The sequence below is a fragment of the Mirounga angustirostris genome, unplaced genomic scaffold (assembly GCF_029215605.1).
Source record: "Mirounga angustirostris isolate CCGP_5_RB_7025 unplaced genomic scaffold, mMirAng1.0.hap1 SCAF_14, whole genome shotgun sequence".
Classification (NCBI taxonomy): Eukaryota; Metazoa; Chordata; class Mammalia; order Carnivora; family Phocidae; genus Mirounga; species Mirounga angustirostris.
Genome location: NW_026991722.1, coordinates 83,882,396 through 83,891,945, shown reverse-complemented (window position 1 = coordinate 83,891,945; position 9,550 = coordinate 83,882,396). Strand labels below are relative to the sequence as shown.

General features: G+C 45.9%; 1 protein-coding gene across 5 annotated transcripts in view; it reads left to right on the top strand.

The window, feature by feature from the left end:
- The first annotated feature begins 16 nt into the window (after window positions 1-16).
- UBE3B (ubiquitin protein ligase E3B) overlaps window positions 17-9,550 on the top strand; it is a 51,683-nt gene continuing 42,149 nt past the window's right edge. The window contains exons 1-7 of one of the 5 annotated variants that reach the window (XM_064578537.1): window positions 17-264; window positions 4,105-4,207; window positions 5,476-5,657; window positions 5,814-5,934; window positions 7,226-7,285; window positions 7,706-7,810; window positions 9,437-9,533. In XM_064578537.1, the coding sequence (XP_064434607.1) occupies window positions 5,497-5,657; window positions 5,814-5,934; window positions 7,226-7,285; window positions 7,706-7,810; window positions 9,437-9,533 (544 nt within the window). In that variant the 5' untranslated portion in view covers window positions 17-264; window positions 4,105-4,207; window positions 5,476-5,496. Of the gene's footprint in view, window positions 269-4,104; window positions 4,208-5,475; window positions 5,658-5,813; window positions 5,935-7,225; window positions 7,286-7,705; window positions 7,811-9,436; window positions 9,534-9,550 lie in introns of all 5 variants that reach the window. The other 4 variants (XM_064578536.1, XM_045887476.3, XM_045887475.3 and 1 more) reach the window with 4 other exon arrangements.

The following is a 9,550-nucleotide window of genomic DNA, read 5'->3' as shown; positions in this document are numbered from 1 at the left end:
AATGGCCCCCTTTTTTTTCACCTTCCAAAGAGGAGGGAAAGATGCAGGGAGGTCGTCCTTCCCGGGTACAGAAGCTCTTCGGAACTGTCGTTCACCGGAACTGGATAGTTGCTTCCCAGCGGAGCTTTGAGAGCGGACACCCCGGGGCAAGATGGCGGTCGGGCCTCGGCCGCTGCCCCGGGTCTGGCAAAGCTCGAAGGTATTGAGCTGAGGCGGCCTCGACCCCGAGCGCGGGGGCCTCGAGCGGATAACGGTCTACGGCCTGTGGGTAGCGAGTGGGAACAGGGTTGGGGGTTCTCCGGTGGTGGGTGGGGACTTTGAGGGAGGTGGCCCTTTGGCCGGGTCCCTGCCTCCCCAAGTCGGAGGGCAGGTGTTGGGGACTGGCTTTCGTGTTCCAGGGGGGAATCTCGTCGTAGCCGTTTCCACCCTTTTTCATCTCTGGGACGATAGGCTATTTATAGACAGACTAATGCTGGGTGAAAAAGATTTGTTATTATGTTGATGCCGAGGGAAGATGCTGGGCTCAGGAGTCACCCAAACCGGAGTTCGAGTCCTATTCACTCGCTCTGTGACCTTGGGTGAGTTTCCTCACCTCTCCGAGCCTCGGTTTCTTGCTTTGTAAAATGGAGTAATTAGCTCGTTTCACAGAGGAGGTTGTGTAATAACAAGTTTTAGTATCTGACACTCAGCTCTCTCAGTAGAGACAGCTGGTGTTAATGATTTCAATAAGAAAAACTTGGTGTAAATGGACGCAAACTTAGCCCTAGCGGCAGCCTTGCCTACTCAGCTTTTCTTTGCTGTCCTGTGAGTGACAGAGTCCCTTGGTCTTGTCTGTTTCACTTAACTAATAGCTTTGGCGTTAGAGGTGGCTTCGAATTCAGGAGTCTAGTGACCTCTCACAAGTCATGTCCCCCCCCCTTTTTTTTTTAATTTTATTTATTTATTTGACAGAGAGACAGCGAGAGAGGGAACACAAGCAGGGGGAGTGGGAGAAGGAGAAGCAGGCTTCCCGCAGAGCAGGGAGCCCGATGCGGGGCTCGATCCCAGGACCTGGAATCATGACCTGAGCCGAAGGCAGACGCTTAAGGACTGAGCCACCCAGGCGCCCAAGTCATGTCCCATTTACATTTCATTTTCTCTGTGTGAAGGTGGGATTGATAATTACACGTACCTGGATAGGCTGTAGCCTTCAATAAATGATAGCTGTTGTTCTTAATAGTCTAAGTCCTGTTGCCTATTCTTTAAAAATTGGACCCCTGAGACCTTCAAGGGCTGTTGAAAGACAAAATTAGTTAAATATCTGTGCAGTGTCTGATACATGAACCCCCCTAACAAATGGTGGTTGTCACTAAACTTGGCTGCCCAGCTCTTCCACCATAGCGGGGAAATCCTCTTGGGCTCAGACAGCAGTTGATATTTATGATGCTTCACCTTTGGATGATACTCTCTGGACTCTTTGATAATTCTCCATGAAGCTGACCTCATCCAGGGAAGACTGATTTTGAGCAGATACCATGGGAATACAGAAGTAGAAAAGTGTCTGAGTCCTGTCTCTTAGTATTAAAATCTTGGCTCTGCCCCTTAATAATGGTCTAACATGGACTATGGGACATAACTAAATGATCTCACATGGTTGCTGGTCTTACTATGTAGAAGGGACGTGACGCATAATGGATATTTAATCAACTGTTTTCCTTTTTGCTTTTTAAATAATCTCGGTTATCACCAACCTCTTGTGTTTCTAATTTTTCCACATATATCGTTTCCCTAACTGGATGGTAAGCTTTTTGTTGTTTGTTGTTGTTTGTTTGTTTTTTAAGCCTAGATGATAACAGTAAAGCTCAGTTACCTGCTATCTGCTTTCAGATACTCCTTGTTAAAAATTTCCCACTTAATCCTGTCAGAGTGTCATGTTGACTAGGTCACAATAGAAGTGTAAATGTTTCAACTAATTATTTTAGCACCCCTAGGAGGTAGGTACTATTATCCTCAACTTACAGATAAAGAAACTAAGGCCTAAAGTGGCTAAGCAATTTGGCCAAATGAGGTAGAATCAGAACTAAAAAGAACCAAGGGTACTTTGATCCAGGGTTTTTTCTACTACATACAGCCTTTTCTTTGATTATGTCAGTTTGTGTAATCTTTCATTACAGTAACTTTGAATATATAAAGACTTCATAATGAGCTTTATTTCTTTGATAACTAGTAGATTCTAGGCACATAGAAGAAGTGAATAAGAAGGAATTAGAAAAACTGCAAAGTACAGACTATGGTGTAAACAGAAACATATCGTATTGCTGAGGGGATGGAAATTTCAAGGAAGAGCTGTTCTGCAAGGCCCCCTGGGAGAAGTAAAAGTTTTGAGGTAGTCTTACAGCTACCTTGTCACAGTTTGCCTATGCGTCCTCCGGTTTTCCCATTGAGAAGAGGCTCACTCTCCTCCTCACACCTTGTGCGCACCACCCCCCGTGAGGGACTGTCTACATGTTAAAGAATGATCAGACCACTGTACTGATGGCTTGGGCCCTTTCTTTGGCAGCTCTCAGGAGCTTGAAGCTGTTACTCAATCTAAACAGGGTCCTAGCCCAAGTGACAGGACTGGTGAATCTTAGTGCACCCAGGGATAGGACAAAATTTAATGGGTGAAGAATGTACTGGTCCCAGCACTATTTCCTACCCAAAGAACCTGTGTGACTATGCAGATGAGAGCCTCTACTGAAGTTTTTTTTTTTTTTAAAGATTTTATTTGAGGGGCGTCTGGGTGGCTCAGATGGTTAAGCATCTGCCTTCAGCTCCGGTCATGATCCCAGGGTCCTGGGATCGAGCCCCATGTCCAGCTCCTGGCTCAGCGGGGAGCCTGCTTCTCCCTCTGCCTCTCCTCCTGCTCGTGCTCTCTCTCTCTCTCTGTGTCTTGAATGAATAAATAAAATCTTAAAAAAAAAAAAAAAAGATTTTATTTGAGAGCGGGAGCACAAGCAGGGGGAGGGGCAGAGGGAGAAGCAGACTCCCCACTGAGCAGGGAGCCCCGACTCAGTTGCAAGGCCAGATCCCAGACCCCCGGGATCATGACCTGAGCCAAAGGCAGACACTCAACCAACTGAACCACCCAGGCGCCCCTACCAAAGAAGTTAAAAAAACAAAACAAAAAAACCCCAAAATTCATGTCTGTAAAAATAATGCATTGATTACTTATTGGCTGTGCACTCTGTCAGCCACCTTGATAGGTATTTGACATACACCATCTCATTTGGTCCCCCTTTGCCTCTGCCAATTAAGAGATGAAGGCAGAAAGCCTCTGAGGCATTTCTCTGCAGTCCCTGGCAGAGCTGGGGACTGGCTCCAGCTCTGTGTGACTCCAAAGCATGTGTGCTTCTCAGTGCCATGCTGCCTCACCATGTGCTTTCTGCAGAAATTTTAGAAAACAGGCTAGTTAAGGAAACAGAACTTCCTACCTCAAACAACCGCCCTCAACATGTTGGTGTATTTTTCCCAGCTTTGTGCCTCTGTGTGCACATGCATTTTTCTTTTTCATTGTGTAATTGGGATCATATTGGTTCACAGCCAGCTTTTTTTTCATTTCTCCGGCGTAAACATTTTTCATATTGTTAAAAAATGTCAAACATAATTTTCAGTGGCTTTTTAACATTCCGTCCCCTCTGTTCTTACTATCATAAAGCAAGTACAGCTTTAATTCAGCTTCTCTGGATTGTTTTCAGTCTGTTCCCTTTAAACTGAAGGCCTGGGGAGATACGGTGTAACATTTAGATCAGACGTTAACTAAAAAGGACACTAGTGTTGTTTTAAGCCAGAAGCATTTTTTATTATTTTTATTCAGTGAGAAAGATCTAGGATGCCCTACCTATAAAACTTAACCCTGGGGCGCCTGGGTGGCTCAGATGGTTAAGCGTCTGCGTTTGGCTCAGGTCATGATCCCAGGGTCCTGGGATCGAGTCCCGCATCGGGCTCTCTGCTCCTTGGGAGCCTGGTTCTCCCTCTGCCTCTCTCTCTCTCTCTCTCATGAATAAATAAATAAAATCTTAAAAAAAAAAAAAAAAACTTAACCCTGAATCTGGACTTTTTTTTTCTTCCTTCTGCTTTTGCCAGAAAAGACACGCTCCTCTGAAGCAAGAAGCTGCCCTCAGCTGTGAGTCCTCGACAACATCACTAATGATTACCTGGCGTTTCTGTGTCACAGGCAGGTCCTCAGGTGAGCTCTCCAGACTTGCTTGGGCAGAGAGAGCAGGTGATTGAGAAGACTGTTCTCTTTTCCTCCCCTGCCTTCTTACCCTCCCTTCTGTGATCAGGTGGGCTTTGTTCATTTGATGAGAGACCCACGTGTTGGGAAAGACTTGTTATTTAACAGATGTGAATCCCTGTTGAAAAGGGACCACAGAGGCCCCTCGGTAGGTTGACATGGGGGGAGCCCTGAATGAGCTTTTTATTCTTAATGGTGTTTTCACATGGGCACTGCTTTGAGGGAGGTAACATAGTAAAGAGATTGTTTTCCTGAAGTCGGGATTTCTGAGTAATCGATTTCAGTCATTTTGTCAGCTGGGCTGATTATATATTTGGGACAGAATGACAGTTTTCAAGCATCCAAAGAAATCATCTCAGTGTGGGAGGCTCCCTGGGCCAGTGTTGGGTGCGCTAGGCTGATAGCCAAAGCCACCCCTTTGAGAAAAGACAGTTACTGGTGATTTAGATAAAAATGTAATGGATAATTGAGAGGCTCTGTCCAAAACATGCCAGTCAGTGGATGGCAGAGTTCTGCTCCAGAGTCTTCCTCGGCCGTTGGCAAGATGGGATCAGTCAGGACAGCAGACTAAGTTCTACAGAAAACCAAACATATTCAATTTAACAGATTGTCTTGCATTCTGGAATCACATTTGGCTTTTTTAGCATGAAAATGTCCCTTTTTCCAAAAAAATTAAGGGTTTCTTTTGTGGTAGGCACAAGATAAGTGCCAGTAAATATTTGTTGCATGAATGGCTGAATGAAATAATGACAGTAAATGATTGTTTATTTATTTTTTTCCTCCAAGTCTTGACTTGGCAAAATAAATTTGACTGCTCAGTGTTAGACTGTTCCAGAAAATTCGGTTATCTAGGAACCTTTGACCTGGAGGATGCCTGGTTTGCATTACAGCTTTATGGATGGAATCAATTCATACTTTGTTCATCTGTTAAACGATTACGGAGCCCATACCCTATGGCAGATGCTGTGCTCTTTCTCTTAAGAAGATGTAATTATTTAATACAGGAAAAAGCATCGCTGGTCTAGATGAGTCACGTGAAAGGAGCCGATAGGAAGTTGAGACTTGTGCCAGGAGAGCTATTAGCCCTTTTGGAGGGCGCAGAAGGGTCCCTACTAGCTCTTTGCTGCCCAAGTGCCTGCCTGCCCTTGGCTCCTGAGCCCCTTCCTGTGTGTTTTTTTCCTGGAATGACCTATAGAGGCTGCTCACCATTTTCCCTGCAGGGTTCGTGCAAGTTTGCAAACATGTTCACCGTTTCTCAGACCTCGAGAGCATGGTTCATCGATAGGGCCCGTCAGGCTCGAGAGGAAAGGCTCGTGCAGAAGGAGCGGGAGCGGGCAGCCGTTGAGATTCAGGCCCATGTTCGGAGTTTCCTGTGTCGGAGTCGGCTGCAGAGAGAAATCAGGTGGGTGCCAGGGACTCAGCACATTCTCCCTTGCTCCCAATTAATAGCAAGAAAAGGTGGTGTTTTCTCCTATAGTTCTTGAAAAGCCTTCCAGCTGCTGTGAGCTAATTTAAAATGTCCTTCCTTTTCTTTTCTTATCCTTTCCTCCCTCCCCAGGAGAGAGATCGATGAGTTTTTTAAAGTAGATGATGCTGAGTCCAGTAAAAGAAGCGCACTTTGTATTTTTAAGATTGCCAGGAAACTGCTGTTCCTGTTCAGAATTAAAGAGGATAATGAGGTAAAACAATAGCGAACACTCTGCTTCCCCATCGGCCAGGTCTTTTTAAAGTATTTTATAAATATGAATTCATTTAGGCCTTACAGCAAGTCTGCGAGATAGACTCTGTGACTGCCACATCCTGCCCTTTCTGTTTCTTTGGGACGTGTTTTGTAGGCATTGTGCCCAGTGCTGCTGAGAATCATCACGGCATTAGGTGAATGAGTAAAAGAAGCCATTTACAGGACAAAACATAAGAGAAATCCTAATGAGCAGTAACCCCTCGGGAGGTGGTGGGGATGGGAGATGGTGAGGACATCAGAGGGAGTGATGGTGTCTGTGGCATGCCCAAGAGTGGGCAGCCACTCTTGTGTTCTAGCCAGTGGTGGGCTGCTACTCTGATTTGGAAAGGAGGTGCTGGAAGTCCTGTGCTCATTTGTAAAAATTGGTAGCTGATTTGAAATTTCTCTCAAATCCTATAAACCACAAACAAAATGTGCTGGTTGCACCTTTGGGATTGGAACGATCAGCCTAGAGCAGCGAGTTGTCTGTAATAGGACTCCCGAGACCATTGAGGAGTGCCTCTGTGCTCCCAGGGATTAGACATTCATTACTGCTAAGTGTCCCATTGTGCCAGACCCTCCTCGAGGCGCTGGGGCCCTGGAAGGAAACAAGATGCGCAAGGTCTCTAGCCCCATGGAGCCTGTAGCCCAGAGAGAGGCAGAATTATCCTGGTGATGGACACACAGACACACAGATGAGGACAGGCAGGTGCAGTGAGGTGACCCCTGTTGATGAGGAAACTATAGCTCCGGGTAATGAGGTGGCTGCCCAGGGCCATGGCACTTTTGAGGGTGGATCCAGGGTTGGGATAGACAGTGTAACTTAGTTTCCACTTTCCTTCCTTTTGCATTTCAAGAGAAAAATGATGTGACAGTTTGTGAGGCAAAAGTCCGTGTCCATGGTGCTTACAGAATGGCCCCTGGGAGAGCACGATTCAGGGGACAGCTTCTAGTTTGCAGGAGTGCAGGCCCAGATTGCCAGATTGATTTCGTTTTTCCAAAGGAGCCCCAGTCCGAAACGCAGGTGTGGGTATCATCCAGCTCGTGGGCCACCAGTTTGAGAGCCTTTCATGAGCCTTTCTGATCCTCGGTTTCCGTATCTATGAGAGGGAATTAAATATGATCAGATATGTGAGTCATCTGGCTCCATGCAAGTGCCTGCATGTGCCAGGTGCCCACGGGACACTTGCTTCTTTCCCATTTCACCGTTGGTTGTGGGAATTTATAACCCCCACTCTGCCTCTTTGCAGAGATTTGAGAAGTTGTGTCGCTGCATCCTGAGCAGCATGGATGCTGAGAATGAACCCAAGGTAAGCGGGATGGGGACTGGGCAGCCTCCCGGAAGCTTTCAGTCCGGTCTCTTGGCTCTGAAAGTTCCTGCTGAATGTTAGGATTTTGTTAGGTATGACTTTGCATAGGTACACACAGCCCTGCGTGTAAGGAATGGATCGAAAACGTTAACAAAGTGCAACTGATTTTTTTAGTCTCTTCATTGTCCAAGAGCTATGGTCTGCTCTTACCTCTTACTCAGGATGCTAAATTCCCTTACTAGGCTATTTCATCTCTGGGTTTAGCATTAAAATAAATACTGCTTGCTGCTTACTCACCCATTCATCTCCACTGCCTTCTCTGGCACTGGACCTAACAAATTGGTCCCATTCCAGTAGCTACAATGTATATAATTTGGTCTCCGTACCTGCCCATTATGTTTCTCTTTCTCTTGCTTGTAGGTGTGGTATGTGTCCCTGGCTCTTTCCAAGGATCTCACCCTCCTGTGGATTAAACAGATCAAACACATTCTTTGGTATTGCTGTGAGTTTCTTGAGCAGCTCAAGGTAAAAACAAAACAAGACACCTATAAATATATTCTTCTCATTGGAGGCCTTTAGCATTATTTTGAGAGTCCTCGTGATTCATTCATAGGTTATTCCTTTGGAAGTTTGTCAGAATCTAGTAAGAAAGGGCGCCTGGGTGGCTCAGTTGGTTAAGCGACTGCTCAGGTCATGATCCCAGGGTCCTGAGATCGAGTCCCACATCGGGCTCCCGGCTCAGCGGGGAGCCTGCTTCTCCCTCTGACCCTCTCCTCTCTCATGCTGTTTCTCGCTCGCTCGCTCTCAAATAAATAAATAAATAAAATCTTTAAAAAAAAAAAATCTAGTAAGAAATTATTAGAGCCCTTGTTCTGAGAGAGAGCGAGTTAGATACCGTTATCATAATAAGCCCTTCTTTCCTGTGCAGTATTTTGAACATTGGGAACCTGTTGGCTTTCTTTCCATTCTTTTGATACAACGGATAATTTATTGTTTATGTTACTGTACTAGTCAGGCCTCTTGTTACAAGTGCAGATACCAAACATGAGTGCAGCTAGTGATACATACAAGCTAAGCAAGAAAGAGAATATCTTTTAAGAATGTTCTCTGTAACATGGCAGCCAGGGATGACCAGAACCAGGAGCTTCTAGGATTCTCCTTCTTGTTCCTTTCATCCCTGCTCCCTTTTGGAATCACGGTAGCCAGCAGTTCTGGCCTCAAATCCTTACCCTATCTTGACCAAAGAGAAAAGGGAGGCCTCCCCACTGGTTTAGAAATCTGGGAGGACTCAAAGGTGCAGTGGGATCCTGGTCTCAACCTTGAGCTGGTCACAGTGACAAGAGGGATGGGGTACTGCCACTGGCCCTTCCTGGTCCTGTACTCACATTTGTGTTATGAGAAGGTGGGCAGAGGTGTGAGTCGTTGCAAATGGCAGACATTTTCACTTGGCACGATGCCGGGAGAGGTTTGGCAATGACTCAGGTAGTAGTGGAGTGATGGAGCAGATGTCCCCAGAGCCTCCAGTGATCCATTAGTAGCCATCTCCCTCAAGGCACTTGTGAATGACTCACTTGGCCTTGACCTGGCAACAAGCATGAATTATGATTATAATAATAGCCAGTATTCCATAGAGTTATCTCCGTGCCGGGCACTGTTCTTAGTGCTTTATATACATTAATCCATATATTTCTAACAACAAGCCTATGGAGAAAGCAATGATCCTACCCCTAGTCAACAGCTGAGGAAACGGGTACAGAGAGGGTAAGTGACTTGGCCTAAATCACACAGCTAGGCAGTGGTAAAGCTAGCCATCTGAGCCTAGAGTACCTGTAATGTTCAATTGGATTTCTACACTGCTGCTTTACTGAACATACATGCATGCACGCATACGTACGTACTCACAGCAAGCCAGCTCCAGTCAGCTTGTTTTCCAAGAATTCTCAATTCCCAAGAGCATTTCAGATTCCATGCTTGAGCACTTCTGTCATTTAACTCCCAAAGTGGTCGTTGCCCAAGAGAAAAAGAATAAACTCGGACAGTCCTGACTCACTTTTCAGAGGCCGAGTGCATCCAGGTAGGTTGTAAGTGGATGCTCGGCTGTCAGAGACTGGAGGGCATATGTCTTAATCTCAGTCTCTCTATTGTTTCCAGCCTGAAATTTTACAGGACTCCAGACTCATCACGCTGTACCTCACAGTGCTTGTCACCTTCACAGACACTTCAACGTGGAAAATTCTCCGTGGAAAAGGTCTGTGGGGCTTGCTT